A 17,689-nucleotide genomic window follows, 5' to 3' on the forward strand; every position below is an offset into this window, starting at 1 on the left:
TGCCGTACCAAGGGCCAAACTGTTTACTGCGGGAGAGTCTGAGTGGAAACAAAGACAGACAAACTCCGCCGTGACCTCCAATGTGCCCCTGCCTTGCCCCCAAAGTTGTCACCCTGGGGCCGACATGGCTCCATCCACACACCGGGTTCCACAGCCCAGACAAGTCTCACCCACGCAAAGGTTTTAAATAAACCACAATCGCACTAGCATACTTAAAAGTAACAACTCCTTCATATCAAGTATCTAGTCAGTGTTCAAGTTGCTCACAAATGTCTTTTTCTTAATAGTCTGTTTAACTGATTTTTAAAAACCACTACAGCACCTCATGCAAAAAAAAAAAAAGGGAAATCAGAGCTATTCCAGTCTTCATTTACTCTTTTCCCTGAATTTTGTTTTCTTTTCTAATTAAGAAGTGGAGATGGTACTCTTTCTTTAATAAGCTACCAGACAGATACATCAAAAAGATAATTAATGAAAAGGTAAAAGGTAGCCTGATTCTACCTTTCATTGTTTTGACAGTTATTTTTCACAAACATTTTAAGCTCGTTTCTTCATGGGAAATAGAAATAACAAGTCAGCACTTTACTTCCCGCTCATACGTATATTGAGGACCAGATCCTGAAAAGCAGTGGAGCTTCTAGAAACAACTGACACCATCAAGTAAGAAACCTGGACATTTCTGGTTTAAATCACTTCTCTAGTGTAATTTTAATTGAGAACAATAAAGCCAAGAAGAAATCTGCAGAAAAGCAACTTCAATGAAACTTAGCTGAATCATTACGACTAACACATTAAAACTGTTTGTTTCTCAATCGCACGAGAGCCTCCTTTTCACCTGATCCAGCTTCACTGTCCTTTCCTCTGAAGGCTACTGACCCCTCCCCAGCCTAGCTGCCGGTCCGCCCCACCCCCACACCGCCCTCGCCTGCCCAGCCCAGGCCACCTGCAAGGAGCCATCAAGGAAGAGGTGTGGACCACATTACCTGCCTGGGTCTTCAGGGAGGTGGCTGCCTCCATGGCCTTATAAGAGTTTGTCCGGGCTGTTTTGTCAGTGATCATCTCTCTCTGTTATTAAAAGAAAAGAAAAAGGAGAAGAGGAAGGGAAAACAAAACAAAATCTAGTGTGAGCTAACAGGTTGCTGACAAGTTTCACGACAGAGACTTCTTCCTGTGGAAGCAAACATGCCCGGCGCACGTCACGGTGCTTCCCAGCCCCGGGCTCTGATGTCTGCTGGGAGGGAAGCGCTGGCAGGGCCTCCCGAGCCCCCTGGTTGACAGGCCCCAAATGAACGCATTCACCATGTCACCCGAGGTTTCCCCAATTCAAAGTGAAGTGTGGCCGACAGGAAGTGGCCCTGCTGCTCCACAGGTTGCCTGAGCCTCTTCAAGTGCAGCCTGCAAGGTCAGTGCCAACGTCACCGCCAAGTCACTACACTGAGGATTTACAATTCTGAGACATCAATAAACGCACATATTACAACTGTGAAGTGGCAGGAAAGAAGGGACCCTGACATTCTATCTAGCGCTCAGAAATGGGACGATGTGCTTGAAAAGGGCCTCTCCGTAACACACCGGCAGGCGGGACCTGGACAGGACTCGAGGGGATGGTCAAGGGGCTGTGGGCGGGACCCCAGGGGGGCGGCCCCAGAGGGGCGGGCACGGGGCTGTGGGCGGGACCCCAAGGGCGGACAAGGGGTTGTGGGCGGGACCTGGGGGCGGGACCCCGGGGTGGGGCGGTCACGGGCTATGAGGGCACAGGGCTGTATGCCGGCAGCTGGCACTACACACGTGCACTGGGGACCAGACACGCTGAGGCGCACTTTGGTTTATAAAAACCAAAGCAGAGGAGACACCATGGCTTTTTGTGTCGTGTGCCACTTCCGGAGATATAAGTGAAAACATTTGTACCTAGCTACTTAACGTGAACTGTCACGTTTCAGATGTCACTTTTTATGTAAGTCATTTCTACAAATACTTAAGAGCAGCCAGCATCAGCGGGTGCGGGAGGCGGCTCCCAGTTCACTGCTGCACCCTGATGCTAACCGCACCTGACAGGGGCTGGGAACATGGGACAGGGCCTGCCTGCTCCCCTGAACCGCAAAGATGGCGCTAAACAAACAAGACGAATGATGCGGTGGCCACATGTGCACACGACAGCAACGTGGGACATTTATTTTCCATTCTTCAAGCAGAGCAAAATAAAAGGGGGAGCTCCTTAACTCACATCCGTAAAAGACAAAAGTCAGAACCACCATTGGGCATAAACTTTGTGCGTGCAAAGCACAAAGCCCGCGTGAGCTCTCAGCCCAGGACGAAGGTGACCCGATGTCCCAGCAGATGTCCAAGCAGCTGAGATACACAGCACTGCTGGGTGAAGCACCGCGAAAAGGGCTGCCCTCCCTCAGGGGTGAGCACTGCAGGCCACACCACCCACGGCCACGTGGACCCTGCCCAGGGTCCCTCTCCAACAGGCATCAGGTGAACTGTGGCCTTGGCGCTGGCTGGAATATGCTACAACTGGAAGTTCCTGGGCCGCCTTTCTGTGGAGCTGGGCCACCGGCCGCTTCCTATTCCCAGCAAGTAACAGCCTGGATCACTGGTAAATGAGGACTTCCTGAAGTCTACTTCCAATGCCTTTAGTGGACTTCTAAACTTTTTATTGAAGTATCATGCATAGCTAACAGATTTGATGTTTTCACACCAACTCATCATTTACACATTGAATAATAAGCCTACAGACAAGACACTTTAGTGACAGTTGGGTGGGATCTAAACATCAAGTGTCATTCTAGGTGCACGGATGTCTTTCTTTGTCAGCCAAGTAGCAGAGGTTTGTGTTCAAGTCCCGGCAGGTCACAACCTGCTCTCTTCACAGCCTTCTAAAAGGTGCCCTGAGAGAAGCCAGCCCTGCCACACTCAGCACAATAGCCACCCTGCCCCTCCCACCACCGGGCACCCTGTGGCCCCCTGCATCCCTCTGCCCCACTGCTGGCCCTCCGGCCTGCGCTAAGAGTCACATGGCACGTGGTCCTCCAGCCAGGCAAACCGGATGTAATTACCTTCCAAAGACCGTGCTTGTCAGTCCGGAGTCTTTTCCTGGGCGCATCCTCAACTTCAGCATCTCCAGTGGGGTCCTGTGTCCTCTTTGTGTGGGTTCTTTTTTTCCCATTTAAGTTACCTTGGAATGGGAGGGGGGAGACTTACATGAGAAGCAGTCCAGGAGCCGCTCTCCCGAGCACTGAGCAGCTCCCGGGGGGTACTCAGTGCAAACCCAGCCCTGATGGGTGTCCTGCAGACCCGTGGGCACCCAGGGCCTTGCATCACCCACACAGCTCTGCATCTCATAACTGCAAGGGGCCATTACCTGTCACATCAATGGAAACCCTTCGTCTCACTTGGAGATCATAATCCTGGTATTTGTTATAATTATATTCCAATGCACTACAGCATTCAATTTAAATATAGTCCAGTTTTTCTTAAAAATCCTTTACTTGCTAACATTCAAAGACGAGTGGAATTGAAGCTGGACTTCATTTTATACATTTCCTTAAGGAGCAGCTTAAGGAGCAACACCACACTTGTCTGCGTGTGGAGAGCTGCCCCCATGCTCACTCAGGTGTTCCCAGGACTATCAGCCAGTCTGCGGCCTAAGGTGCCCGAACAGTATTGCTGGGATAAGTAAGGCAGGATACGAGTGCAAATTCTGGAGAGATGAGTAGTTCGAACACACCCATGTTTATTTTAAATACAGATCCAGTATTTTCATTTGCATGACTGCTTTCCAGAGTTCCGGGGCTTATGCCTGGACTATCATCAAATGTCACGTGGGAGGGCAGTCATCCTGAATCCCGTGGCATCTGGCGGTACCCAGGCCTGGCACCACGGAGCACTGGCCCTCACCGGCCGCCAGTCCCAGAGCGGACTCACTAAGCTCCATTCCTGGCTGCAAGGGGACTCCAGGAAGAGAGCTGTGGAGTGGGGGCAGTGGCTCCTGCCCAGCCACTGCCCTAGCAAGGCCACCACAGGGCCCAACTTGGCCAGAACTCCTCAATCACATCTGCCACCTGCCACAGCAGCTGTCACCGTGCCTCCTCTTTCCTTTACTGAAGGACCCGCCCGGCCCAGGACGAGGTAGCCATCATTCCTGACAGAAATAAGGACTCTGGGCTCTGTCCGAGTTCCTAACACTGAGACGATGGGACGGTGGACACCATGGATATGACCCGTCATCTTGGCTGTCAGCACTGGGGTCCCTGGAAGGCAGGGCTAACGGGCTTCCAGGAAGGAGCGCACACCTGACACACCCTGAAGGCGGAAATGGACCTTTCCCCCTTGTCTACTAAGTACTCGGTGACAGTCCCAAATGACAAAATACGACACACAATCACATCCACACTCACTCTTCAAGGGCAAGCTGAAACTGGCTTCAGAAAAACTCACCTCACTCCTAAACAAGCCTGTCAGAGAAGAGGGACCCTTTCCTAGACTTGGTGTACTAATGCCGAGTCAGGGTCAACGTTTGCCTTTTAAAGGAAATACACAGACACTAAACATCCTCACTGTTCCAAATTATAGCATTTGCAACAAACACTGGACAAAGTGAACAAAGCTCAGTATTAATGTTAACTAGATAGAGATCTAGGAAGCCCTACAAAATCAGTACATCTGTGAACAAACAGAAAGGTGACACGGGACGTGCACAATCACAGCCACACACACACACAGCGCTGCTCTAGAAGCACAGCTAGGACACACAAGCAAGCGCCAATTACTTCCGGGTCTCGGTCTCCTTCCAGGTGAGTCTTGAAACACTTTACGTTTGGCCTCTCCAAAACTCTTCAGTGATGAACCTTGAGAGATACAGAATGTTTTATATTTTAAATCGACAGCCCAACACGTCACACTTATTCTTACACTGAAAACGCCCGTTTCCACACGTGTCCAAGCACGCCAATGACAAACCTGACCACCGCTACACACTGTCTCCAAAGTGGACAGAGTGCAGTCTCCCTTCTCTGGCCACTGCCCAAGCAAAGCACCACTATTTGTTTTTTTAAACTGAAGCCTAACCAGAGGACACCCATATTTAAGCTCAGTCCAGTCACCCTCCTCACCCTGACAGCTCTCAGGCAAACACGTCAAGAATACCCCCACCCGCCCACGGAGGCCAGCGTCCCTGGGGGCACAGGCCTGAAGTCTGACCCTGCCACGCCGCGTAAGCCTGCAGTCCCAGAGGCCGCCTGCACTCCCTTCCTTCCTCCTTCAGCGTCCTCCCTCACCTCACCCCACCCCACCGGCCGCGGTGGCCAGAGTGCCCACCCCACTTGGGCACAAGAGTGAGGGACCAGCAGGCCAGCCGGGATCACAGGGAACAGTGCTCATGACAGTGAGTGAGGAAATGCACACATGCTTCCCCACGCAAGGGGACCAAGTTACCAGAGTCTTCCTCAGGCTGGGCGGAGGCCACCAGGGCAAACTTGGTGTGATAGCGCGCTTTCTGCTTCTCGCTGAGCATATCCCACTGGGACCCCAGCAGCTCTTCAATCTCCTCGCCAGAGGCATCTGGGTGTTCGGCCACAACCTGGGGATGCAGGACACGGTGTGGTAAGGAGCCGAAGCACCGACACTCATTTGAGTTTTGTTTTGCACAAAATCCAACGCACAGCCCTGCAGAACTTATTCCCATGTTCACGTCCCAGAGAGGCTTCAAAGAGAAAAGAGTGCGTGATGTTGCAACTCATTGAAAACTCATAAATGGAAATAGCACGGCTGCAAAAGATCCGACTATACCTATGCACATGCAGGAAAGGACAAACGGTAACAGGAAAACTACCCTTCAATTATCAGTAAATGACAACTTTCTAGGCATCCTTGAAAAATCAGTGGTAGGAAAGTGCAGCGGCAACACTGCCTGTGGACACGGGTGGGGTCCCGGCCTGGCTTCCTCGCTGGCCGTAGCGCCCACGCTCATCCTCTCGGGTACATGCCAGCAAGGATGGGATACAGGTGGTGTGTCACACAGCATGCTCACCCCATGCCAGGCCAGCAACAGCCCTCACGGGGCACAGGCCTGCACCGTCGGGCTGCCAGCATCAGGCCCCCCCAGGCCTGGCCTGCAGCTGGTTCACGCACCCCGAGACTCGGTCTGCTGTCCCCACTGTGGTCACCTGGGGAGTCTCAGGCCCCGCCCAAGATCAGTCCAACCCAGCGGGCCGTGGCAGCATTTTAAAGGACCCCCGTGGGTTCATCCTGTGCACCCACGGGTGGGAGCCACGTCAAGAGCAGGTGCGCAGAGGTCAACTGTGGCTCCCAGGCCCTCCTTGTCGTGAGGCCTGTGAATGACGAACTGATTTTACACTTTTCAATGGAAGTTACGGGAACCCAAGCATCAGTGCCCGTAAACAAAGGTTTCCTGGGACTCAGCCACGGCATTCCTGTCTGCACCTCCTGGGCTGCTCTCAAGGAGTGGGACACCCGTTGCCCTCACGGGCTTTCAAATAGGGCCGCCGACTGACTCAAGAGCGCCAGCCTGGCGTGGCGCCAGACCCCAGGTTCGAATATGGTTCTACCCAGCGGCTCTGCAAACAGGGCTGAGTGGGGGTGCTGTGTTCACTCCCGTGACATAGGGTCACCGGTCAATGCTGGCTAGTTACCAGTACCACCAGATGTAGCCAACCCGTCCTCACGACGCGGCCCCACAGACGCAGCCCCACCCCTCCCCACGTCCTTCCTGGCCCTGCTGGACACCAGCACCCCACTGACTCCTGTCCAGCCCTCTGCTGGCATCACAAGGCCGCCTCCTGCACCCGGAGTCCGGTTCTGACCTCCACACACCACCAGGCACTGTTGTGCCCGTCAGTCACCATGCTTCTTTTTTTTTTAAGTTCAATTTGGGTCTTTGTTTCTTTTTATTTATTTATTTATTTAGATTTTATTGGGGAAGGGGAACAGGACTTTATTGGGGAACAGTGTGTACTTCCAGGACTTTTTTCCAAGTCAAGTTGTTGTCCTTTCAGCCTTAGTTGTGGAGGGCACAGCTCAGCTCCAGGTCCAGTTGCCGTTGCTAGTTGCAGGGGGCACAGCCCACCATCGCTTGCGGGAGTCAAACCAGCAACCTTGTGGTTGAGAGGACGCGCTCCAACCAACTGAGCCATCCGGGAGCTCTGCAGCAGCTCAGCTTAAGGTGCCGTGTTCAATCTTAGTTGCAGGGGGCAGAGCCCACCATTCCTTGTGGGACTCGAGGAATTGAACTGGCAACCTTGTGGTTGAGAGCCCACTGGCCCATGTGGGAATCGAACCGGCAGCCTTCGCAGTTAGGAGCACGGAGCTCCAACCGCCTGCGCCACCGGGCCGGCCAGTCATCATGCTTCTTAACGCCACCACTCCCACTCGGCTCCTGCCTGGGCACTTCCAGCCCCCCCACACCGGCTTCCTCCTCTCAACTTGGGGTGCCCTCTCCCAGCCCAGCAGGGTTCTGTCCTGCCACCACCCTCGTGAGGGGTCAGCTTTACTGGCCTTGGACCCTGCAAGCATCAGGGATCGTCCATCACGATGAACCGTAACAGAGCTCACAGCGCTTCATCAGACAAGACTCCTAACCCCCTTGAGGCCAGTCTCCCCCTGCAGCTAAGTCTGTGCCAGGCTGTCAGCTCCAGTCCTGAACACCCTGCCCCGACCCGCCTCCCTCCAGACCGCCATGCTCAGCAACCCGTCCCCTGGCTCTCTGTTCCCCATTCCCCTGCTGCCACTCTCAGCCGAAAAGATCTCCCTCCTGCAACCAGAGAGACCACGGCCCAGCCCACAACCAGGACGAGATCCTGCCGCTCGGCAAAGCCTTCCACGGTCCGCACAACTGGGCACTGATCCCACCACTCTTGTCACTCCCCCAGCAAGTCTGCACTCAAGCTACACAGTGGACAGTCCCCAGCAGGCAGTGGATACAGCAGGCGGTACCTCCTAACATCTCCACAGATCACACTCCCTGAAACGTTCTCCTCCACCAGGCTGACTTCCAGGCATCCTTTTAAGTTTCAGCTACAATGCTGCTTTCATTCATTCAGTCGTTCATTCAAGGAGCACTGTGCCACGGACAGGAGACACATCTGTAACAGCAGCCACCACCTCACCCCACAGTGTCCACCTTGGGGGTGGGGGTCCCCTGTTCACTTCTCATCCTTCACCATATACTGTGTACTCCGGGGGCAGAGACAGCACCTTCCTCGTCACCTTGGGTTAATAAGGCCATGGCCTCTCACCAGTCACGATTTCACAATGACACGGCACAGGGCAATGGCTACAAGCTGCAAACACGCACACGTACGCACACAGCATGGGACACCCTGAGGCAGAACCACCCAGCAACACTGCCCCCGGATTCCTGACCCACACTCTGTGAGACAATCAGTGTGTGGCGCAGTTTTAAGGCACTAAGTTTTGCGGTAACTTGTGATGCAGTAATAGATGACTATTACAAATGTCTACATAAAGAACTACGACTGGGCGGCAGCCCGGTGGCTCAGGCGGTTGGAGTGCCGGTTCCATTCCCACCTGGGCCGGTGCGCTGCGCCCTCTACAGCTGAGATTGTGAACAACGGCTCTCCCTGGAGCTGGGCTGCCGTGAGCAGCTGGAGGTCGGCGTGAGCTGCTGTGAGCTGCTGGTGGCCACGCTGGCCGGCAGCCGGTGTAAGTGGCCAGCAGCCGACATAAGTGGCCAGCAGCCGGCGTGAGTGGCTGGCAGCCGTGAGCTGCCGACCCACGACTGGCAACCGACTGCCTCAGCCGCGGGGAGCGCAAGGCTCATAACACCAGCATGGGCCAGGGAGCTGTGTCCTACAACTAGACAGAGAAACAATGGCTTAAAAAACGGGGGGTGGGGGGTGGGGGCGGGGGGAGGGCAAAATAAAAAAAGAACTAAGACTAAAAGCACTGGCTCAACCTGAATGGTCTATAAAATTAGGATCAGGAAAGGTGGAAAAGATTCTTTAAAAATTGAAAACTGAGGCCAAAAGCCTGTGCTGATGAAACTGCTCCTAACACTGTGGCCTTCGGAGAACTGTGCAGGGGGCCTCCCCCGGTTGCTGCCAGGGCTGTCCACTGTCCCTCCCCCACTGTGGATGGCCCCGCACACCCTGTCGGTTGTATTCCAGAACACCTCAAAGCACACCCGTGGGCTGCACGCCTGGGCCAAGCCTGCTGGACAAAGGCTGACAGCAGACGATGTCAAGGAGAACTCAACCTATTTCAAGAAGCGTAATGCTTTTCTCCATTTGGAAGAAAAGAGTCGGAAGCTGACCTCAAAAAGCAGTCAGCAAGTGGCAACCAAAGGTCCTTGACGGTCACAGTCTTCTGTCTAGTGACCCTAGAGAAGGAGGGTCCAGGAAGCAGAGAGGAGGCTCCACCTGGTATGTCCCTCAAGGCCTGGCCACTGATTAATCAACTAACAACCAAAAGAAAACCAGCCTAGGTGGAACGTGCCACCACTCCCAAAAAGGAAAACAACCTAGAAAGACCCAGATTGTTCTACGGGGGTTCAAGGAGCTGCCCCCCTGGTTCAAGTCCAGAATTACTGAGGACAGAGCCGGCACAAACACCTGGGGAACAACAGTGTGACTGAGACAGTCACAGGACACCCTGGTAGTCCTCCCTTTTCGGATGGCACAAATGACTGAGGACCAGCCAGGGGAGGGCCCGTGGGTCTCAGCCCACCCCCTCAATAGGCCCGCAGGCTGGCAGCGCATCTGTCTCTGAAGCGGAAGTGAGTTTTCACTGTGCACTGACGGCAGCGTGATGGCAACGGCAAAACTGGGCGGAGGGCTTGGGAGGGACGTTCAGAGCCCAAAGGCCGCAGGCCCACCCACTGAGAGCGCCCCACGCGTGGGCCGGTCTTCAGGGCACCGCCCGTTGGCAGTCTCTGCGGTAACAGGTGGTTCTCGGCACCTTTCTTAGTACTCACTAGCAGGGTCCTCTGACAGCAATTTGGGTCCCCAAAAGCCAAAGGGAAGTCTCTGGAAAGTTACTTGGATTCTCCCGGATCCTCTTTTCTTTCATAATCTGGAGCAAGTGGAAACAGACTAGGGAGAGGCCAGAGCGTGGCTGGCTGGGCGGGTGTCGCCCGTGGAGCCCTGCGCCGCTTGGGGGGCGGGGGCGGCGCAGCCTGACAGGGCGCTGCGCATGCGCACCCGAGCCAGCTTGCCTCCCGCCCCCGCACTCACTCCGGCGACGCGCTCACCACGCCGCTCAGTGCCCTGGACCATCTAAACCAACGGTGCACGCACAGCCAAGTGTCAGCGCCACACAGGGGCTGCTTCTGGGGCTGTTCTGGGCAGTGTCACTGCCCTGTCACCGGCACTGGGTAGGGCCAGCCCTCAGGGTAGCTTCTCTTCTGTGTGGCTCCCTTGGCTTTCACTTCAAAAGTGCAGAGAAAGTCCTAATGGGAGTGTTATTATTAGAATTATACTGATCTATCCTCTAACATAGGGGCACTGACAGGTCCAACTTCACAATCCTGAACCTTCCCACCCATCATTAGAATACCCCTATTCATTGAGGTCTGCTAAAATAGCAACTATTTTTCTCAAAATATTATATTTTGTTCCATTTATTCCTCGGTACCTTGTATTTTTGTTGCATAACTTTTTTCCTTTTTTTAATGTTTTTATTTATTTATTTAGCTTTGGAGGTGGGGGGAAGGGAACAGGACTTTATTAGGGAACAGTATGTACTTCCAGGACTTTTCCCAAGTCAAGTTGTTGTCCTTTCAATCTTAGTTGTGGAGGGCACAGCTCAGCTCCAGGTCCAGTTGCCGTTTTTAGTTGCAGGGGGCGCAGCCCACCATCCCTTGTGGGAGTCGAGGAATCGAACTGGCAACCTTGTGGTTGAGAGGACACTGGCCCACATGGCTCATGACACCAGCACCAGCATGGGCCAGGGAGCTGCGTCCTGCACAATTAGACTGGGAAACAACAGCTTGAACCAGAGTGGGGGGGAGGCAGAAGAAAGGGGGGAAAAAACCAATTATGCCTGTTCTATGTTTCTTACCTTACTGTACTGGCTAGTATTTTCACTGCAACATTTCATGTGCACGTGGTGACAGAAAGGCATCCTGTCTTGTTTATGATTTTAAAGAGAACACTTCTGAAGTTTCATTAGTAAGTATGACGCTTGCTGATGGCTTTTGACAGAAGCCCTTCCACAGGTTAGGGGAGTTCCCTTCTCATCCTGGCCTAACTATGCATCACAGAGCAATGGATTTTACCAAATGCCTCTTCTCCATCTATTGAGATAGTCCCTCAATGAGACAGAGTAAACTGGAAAAGACGTTCGCATTCCACCACCCTTACATTCCTGAGAAAAGCCCTCCCAATCCACTCACTTCAGCAGTGAACACAACCAAAACGGGGGCCTAACCCCTCAGTTCTTGCCAAATGGTGTCATCTATGAAGACTAAGCAAATTATTCAAATGCTTGCCTCACTGATACATTACTGTCCTTTTAAATATCATGGACATCAGCACTCCTCCCAAGCTGGGTCTGTGACCACGTCCGCACCCCCGCCGGCAGCTTCGGCACAGCCTCTCGGGGAAGCTTCTAGCACAGGGCAGCCCTGTAAAACCTAAGAGCCACGTCCCGCTGTCCAGCACCATCTCACCCACACTGGGAGGAGCACTTTAGTCTAAACCCAGCGTGAGAACGGCCATCCCCTCACAACACTTCTTTGTTACATCTGAAACCCACACGAGGCTCACTACAGACTACGCTGGTAACGCCGAGAAGCAGCCAGTTCTGCACCGAGGGTGCTCCGCAAATCCACCAACACCCCAGAAGGAAGACACAACAACTCAGAAGCCATCACAGTACCCACCTCTTCCCTGTGCTTCTGACAGAAGACCAAGAACTGGGATGCCGCATCCCCCTTCCTGCTCCGTGGCGTGGAGGCCGCGGCCTTTTTCCTCCCGGGAGGAGATCCGACTCCTCTCTTAGGATCAGCCTCTGCCCGCTTCTGAGGAGTCGTCTTCGCTGTCCCGGGCTCACTCTCTTGGCTCTCAGCAGAGCGCCACAGCTTGGCTCTCCGCCTTCTCTTGATGGGCACACCCCCTTCTCTCCCGGGCTTGTGGTTCTCAGCAGCTTCTTCAGTGAGCCCCGAGGACCCCATCATGGCCCCCAGAGACTGCACAGCAACGCCGGCCTCCTTAGCTGCGTGAGGGTTCAGGTGAAGCTGGTCCCCCACGTAGAGGAACGTGAAGTTGGCTTTCCGCTCCTCTACTGACATGCTTGCAGCTGCTTCTGCTTGAACGATGCCCATTTCCCACTGGGCCCTCAATTTCCCTGAAATAGGTTTCAACAGCTGAAAAGAAAACATACGGGCTGTAAGTTTCATTATAAAACATAAAAAGCTAACCCACTTTAAAGGATACTTTTCGAATGTCATAAATTTAGAAATCAAAAACTATAAAAACCAATTAACTTGAAGGCTATAGAGTTCAGCCCAATACAATAACTGTTTCTTTAAATTACAAATCAACTTTAATCACATTAAATTAAGATGATACACACATATTACATATAACATATATACATATCTATAATAAAAGGAAAATAGAAACTATAAAACAAATTATCCCTGGGAGTCATCAAATAAGTAAAAAGAATACATTGTGTCTGTAATTAACCTGTCATGTTCTATGACAGCATACTTGGGTAAAGTAAACAATAGCAGTAAGAAGCCATTACACTATTTCAAGCAACCGTAAGTTCAAAACAAGAATAAAAATAAAACTTTTGGTCTAAAATTGTACTTAAGGAACATCTATCACCTTAATTTTCTCAGCTTTCGTGGGTGCCTGCTTGGCACTTTCCTGGCATAATTTTTCAAACTGTCCTTCTCCTTCAAAAGCTACAAGGCTCTTCTCAAATATCCAAGCTCTTTCTGGGGCATCACCAAAGAACTGTACGTGATACTGGCGTGCACTCTTTTTCTGACCTAGTTTTTAAAATAAAATGTTAGAACTTGAAAGTTAGAATTTGTGATGAAATTAGGCAAATCCATTAATAATTACTGACATGGAGTTGGGAGCTGCTTTGAAGTTGTCTTACTTTGTGCTGTTCAAGTATTAACCTCAGAATAAATCCTACCCTTTCTATCCCCACCATGCTCCAGGCCAAAGAGGGAAATGCATTTACGAGAGATTTGGATAAGATTCAAAACCGACTGAGAAAGAAAGCTGCCTAAACACACTCCTTTATCTCATCCCTTCCAAGACCCACTTAACAAGATGCCCAATAAATAAGAGAGGACATCAGCAAAAGGGCCATTCAACAGAGAGGGGCCAGGCAGGAGTGAAGGGGCACAGAATGGGTCAGGTGGCCTGGGTTCAAATCCCACTCTCTCAGGCCACTCTCTCAGAGCTCAGAGTGGGGTAAGGGCACTGATGACCTCCGAGGGCAGCCCTGAAGCCACAGAGTAACCCAAGATGTCCAGTGCTGTCACCCTTAGCAGAAAGGAAGAAGCCACATCCCACAGTGCAGCCAAAAGGGAACTGGGTGAGGAAAGAGACACTTGTTCCAAAACCCAAGAGAGAGGGTGTCAGACCCGGCTGCAGCAGAATGAGGCAGAGACAAGGAAGTGGTGGTAAGGTCAGATCTCTGGGCCAGGTGAGTGAAAGGTGGGGGTCCTCCATCGGAGAACTGCCAGACCCCATTCCCTCGTACACAACACTGGCCACAAGAAATCAGAGAGCTGCTGGACCCAGAGGAAAAGCCTTTGCACTGAATCTTTTGGAGATGCCCCCACAACTAAGCAGCCAACAGCAGCCGAACCCTCGAAAGTAGGCTAACAGCCACCCCGTACACGGGCTCCCCACCGCTTGGAGGGCACAGGCCCAGCACTGAAGGAGGCCTCCAGCACGAACGATTCCCAAACACAGACAGTGCCAGGAAGAGATGACACCGACAGAAAAAACTCAAGTTTGCTATGGAAAGAGAACAACAAAAAAAAAGTGCTATTAGAAATTTTAACACACGATTATGAAAATAAAATTAAGAAGGAAGGTTGGAAGGTAAGTTAAGAAATCTCCCAGAAAGAAGAAAAAGATTAAGATGAAAAACATCTAGTCCTCTAAGAAACCTACAGGACCAATCCAGGAGGAACAACACCTAAACAACTGGCCTTCTGGAGAGAGAAACAGGGAAATTTAGCAAAGCATAAAAACACAAGAACGCGCCTCAGAACTAAAACACTGGAAGAGCCTCAACCAACACCCACACCAGGGTACATCTCGGTACCGGTCACGCGGATGGGGGAGGGGAACAGGACAGCTGCCACGTTCAGGAAACCAGAAGCAGGGTGATGGGTACCTGCCAACTCTGTGATAACTCGGGATGCTAGAAGGAAATGAAGCGATACCGCAAAATTCTGAGAAGTTCTTTCCAACAGAAAATTTTACACCCAGCCAAACAAACCATCAACCAAGTGTGAGGATGGAGAAGAAGCACACGCTGAACCACAGGGACTCAAGTTCACCTCCCACGCACACTTCCTTAGGATGCCAAAAATGTCCTCCAGCAAGAAACGAAAACTGCCCAAGACAGAGCGCAGAGTGGAATCACTGAAAACAGCGCATGTAACTCGGGAAAGCATCTTAAAGAAAGTCTAAGATTGCTGCTGTACAAAGGTTAAGCGTGCCGGCAACAGATACTCAAGCAGGAAAAGGAAGATTCCAGGAGAGCCGCAGGGGAAAAGGTGACAGAAAAGAACTCTGCCACACCAAACGAAAATCTGGGCAGCAAGGAAAGACGGTAATACGAAGAGATCCAACTAGCAGAAAAGGCGGTCAAACACAGGTTTTCATTTTTTTCCCCAATAGGAGAAACAGGATGAGTTTTAAGGACAGAGACATGAATACTTGAAAAAAATTAGGGCTATATGAACAGCAAAGAATATAATTGTAAAAGAAAGGCAATAATTAAATCCAGGAGAAACAAAAGGTTGTATAAGAAAGAAAATACAATTACAGAACACAACTTGGTTTTTCTGATATTTACATAGTCAAATTACGTACACACTCATGTTTGATAAAAACAGTGAGTTAATTATATGGGAGGGGAAGAAACAGGAAATGATTGAACAGATCAGTTTTCATTTTCCATAATGGAAAGTCAACAGAAAACATCTAACTGATAAATCAAAAAACAGTAGTGAAAACTAGAGGAAAATGTTGGAAAAATTAAAAAGAATTACCTCTGGGGAGCGGAGGGGGCTGTTTTTCACTATTAACCTCTCAGTACAATTTGATTTGTTTCTAAGTATGTATACTTCTTTGACTTTAAAACAGCTAAGATTCAAAAACATGTCAAGTGATTTGTGACTTCTTCCATTGCACTTGAATACTTGGAAAGAACTTTCCTTGGTGATGAAAATGAATACAGCTGTATGTCAGCACATTTGCATAATGAAGAAACTGTGCTACAGTACATATCATGAAATAATATGAACGCACATCATCTTTTATAAACTGTTAATGACACAAAAAATGCTCCTTCCACGTCAAGTGGAAAAACGCAAGAGCATAGTACAGTCTGATCCCAAGTTTGTAAAAGAAATGTAACATGTTTGAAGTTCTTTCCTGCCTAGAAATTTGGTAACAGTGTAACCCAATTTTCTCCTATTTTTATGGGTTTCTTTAATCCATATGAATTTTACTTTGGTCCAAGTTGGGAGGTGAGTATCTCATTGTTTTTTCTTACCACATAATTAACAGTTGTCCCACCAGCATTTATGAGTCATCTTTCCTTCCCGGGCTGAGCGGCCGGGGCCTTCACCAACAGCCCAGGACCCTAACACGGTGCGCTGGTCCTTCCTCCCATCACAGCCCGTTCCCCTCATGTGGCCCTGACCTGAGCCTTTCTCCGGAATCTGCCGTCCCTGCTCGTGTGTGGGTCCCAGACACTCAGCTACCTCCAGGGAGGCAGAGAAGCTAGGCGTCTCCAGAAGCAAGAACATGGCACAGGGACAAAGTCACAGGGACAAGAAACCAGAGCTCTTGGGGAACAAGCGGACAAGCATCACCGTGCCTGAGTTTCCTAGTTCAGTCTCTGGGGGGCACCAGAGTCCCAAAATAGGTAAAGCAGAAACTGACAAAATTGCCACTAGAAAAGGCACATCCACTCTCCCAGTGTGAGGTTTTAACACACCCCTCTTAGTAGCTGACAAAACAAGCAAAAAAGAAAGAAAAAAAAAACAGTAAGGAAAGTATACTGCCAAATACCCCACCACATGGGAAAGCCAGGTTACCTGTCATATTTTAGAAAATGTTGAATTTAAAAATCAAGCCATGAGGTTCCCTCCATAAAATAGAAGAAGTGTTGACAAAAATCTCCACAGCAGAAAATTACTTGATTCCAGACCCGTTAGTCAGAAGCAGACGTGCCAGGGTGGCGAGCCTGCCACATGCACTGGAGTTCTGCTCTCTTTATGGTCTGATGCTGAAATCAGACGTGTAATTTCTCTCCAACCGAAAGGGCAGGCCTCCAAGCTGCTGTCCATCAGGACTCCCCGGGATGCAGAGGCCACGGCAGGCTCTGTTCCCATGTATCAGAGACACCATTCGACTTGTATTAACTTTGAGTTTCAAGGGAAATTTACACTTTCAAGAGTCTAGATTGAGCTGCAGTTCACGACTTGTGTTCTCTTTGGCAGATATACTATACTTCGGTTTCAAAAATGTAAGTGCATTCCTAAGATCCAGATTGAAGCACATCTACAATCCCACGCATGATAAATAAAAAGAAGTCCACACAGAAAAAGAAAACATGGGAATAGGGGGTAGGGTTAGCGGGTTCCATCTTACAGGACAAGTGCCCGCTTCCCAGCTCCACACGGCTGTCCCTTCCTCATGCCCGCCCTTCCCCTACAAGGACCCCTAAACCCCAAAGGACACCATCACTCACCATCTCTGCCCTGGCCCGGGAGCTGCAAGCCCCATGGTGGGGAATCACAAACGGACCCCGAGCCTCCGGGGCCAGGGCTCAGCACTGCCTGGACCCCCCGCCCTGAGAAGTGCCCCCACAGTGATGACCACAGGCAGTGCCGATCTGGGCTGATCTGGGCCTCCGCTAAGAGCTCCCAGGTTTCCTCTGAGAAATGGATGATCCCAGGGTGGGGGGCAAACAAAGTACAAAGTGGCCTGGAACCTCTTGTCGGGTCACGTGGAAGGAAGTGCTCAGAGGCTGACGGAGAAGTGTCAGAAGGACTCAGCTCAAAGGGACTTAATGGGACTCCCACTGGTCAAATCTGGGGACGACGTGAGCATTAAAAAGAGTGAAGACTGATCCACAACAAATTGTTTTTAGGAGGGAGCTCATTTTCACAGGAAATGCCAGCTAATTATACACTGAAAGCAGACAGTTACTGTGGGAGGAGCCAGTGGATCGACAGGGAGCACGGAGCTTGGGGACCCGGGCCCCAAGCACGATCGTTCCCCAGTGACAACAGGGACGTGCCTTCCCAAAGGGGAGCTCTGGGCTGTGGCAGAGCAGCCCCAGCAGCTCTGGGTGCCAGACGCCATTCGAGCAACGCAGGTGGCCTTCCTTCACCCCCATGGTCTTCTCCAGCTTTTCTTTTCAAAGGGCACTGGACTCTCCTTCCAGCGGGAGGGTGCTCATCCTAGCGCTCTTCCTCCTACACTGCTGTTCA

The 17,689-nt window shown here is 51.2% G+C and overlaps 1 protein-coding gene across 5 annotated transcripts in view; it reads right to left on the bottom strand.

Moving 5' to 3' along the window:
* Positions 1-17,689, bottom strand: part of NSD2 (nuclear receptor binding SET domain protein 2) — a 68,410-nt gene that overhangs the window by 26,167 nt on the left and 24,554 nt on the right. For all 5 annotated transcript variants that reach the window (XR_004423074.1, XM_033106821.1, XM_033106819.1 and 2 more), the window contains 6 exons: positions 12,813-12,979; positions 11,861-12,343; positions 5,437-5,581; positions 4,773-4,850; positions 3,060-3,178; positions 984-1,065 (listed from right to left, as the gene is read on the bottom strand). Coding sequence is in view for 4 of the 5 variants with exons in the window: in XM_033106821.1 (XP_032962712.1) it covers positions 984-1,065; positions 3,060-3,178; positions 4,773-4,850; positions 5,437-5,581; positions 11,861-12,343; positions 12,813-12,979 (1,074 nt within the window). In the remaining variant the exon portion in view is untranslated. The remainder of the gene's footprint in view (positions 1-983; positions 1,066-3,059; positions 3,179-4,772; positions 4,851-5,436; positions 5,582-11,860; positions 12,344-12,812; positions 12,980-17,689) is intronic.

The sequence above is a fragment of the Rhinolophus ferrumequinum genome, chromosome 5 (assembly GCF_004115265.2).
Source record: "Rhinolophus ferrumequinum isolate MPI-CBG mRhiFer1 chromosome 5, mRhiFer1_v1.p, whole genome shotgun sequence".
Taxonomy (NCBI): domain Eukaryota; kingdom Metazoa; phylum Chordata; class Mammalia; order Chiroptera; family Rhinolophidae; genus Rhinolophus; species Rhinolophus ferrumequinum.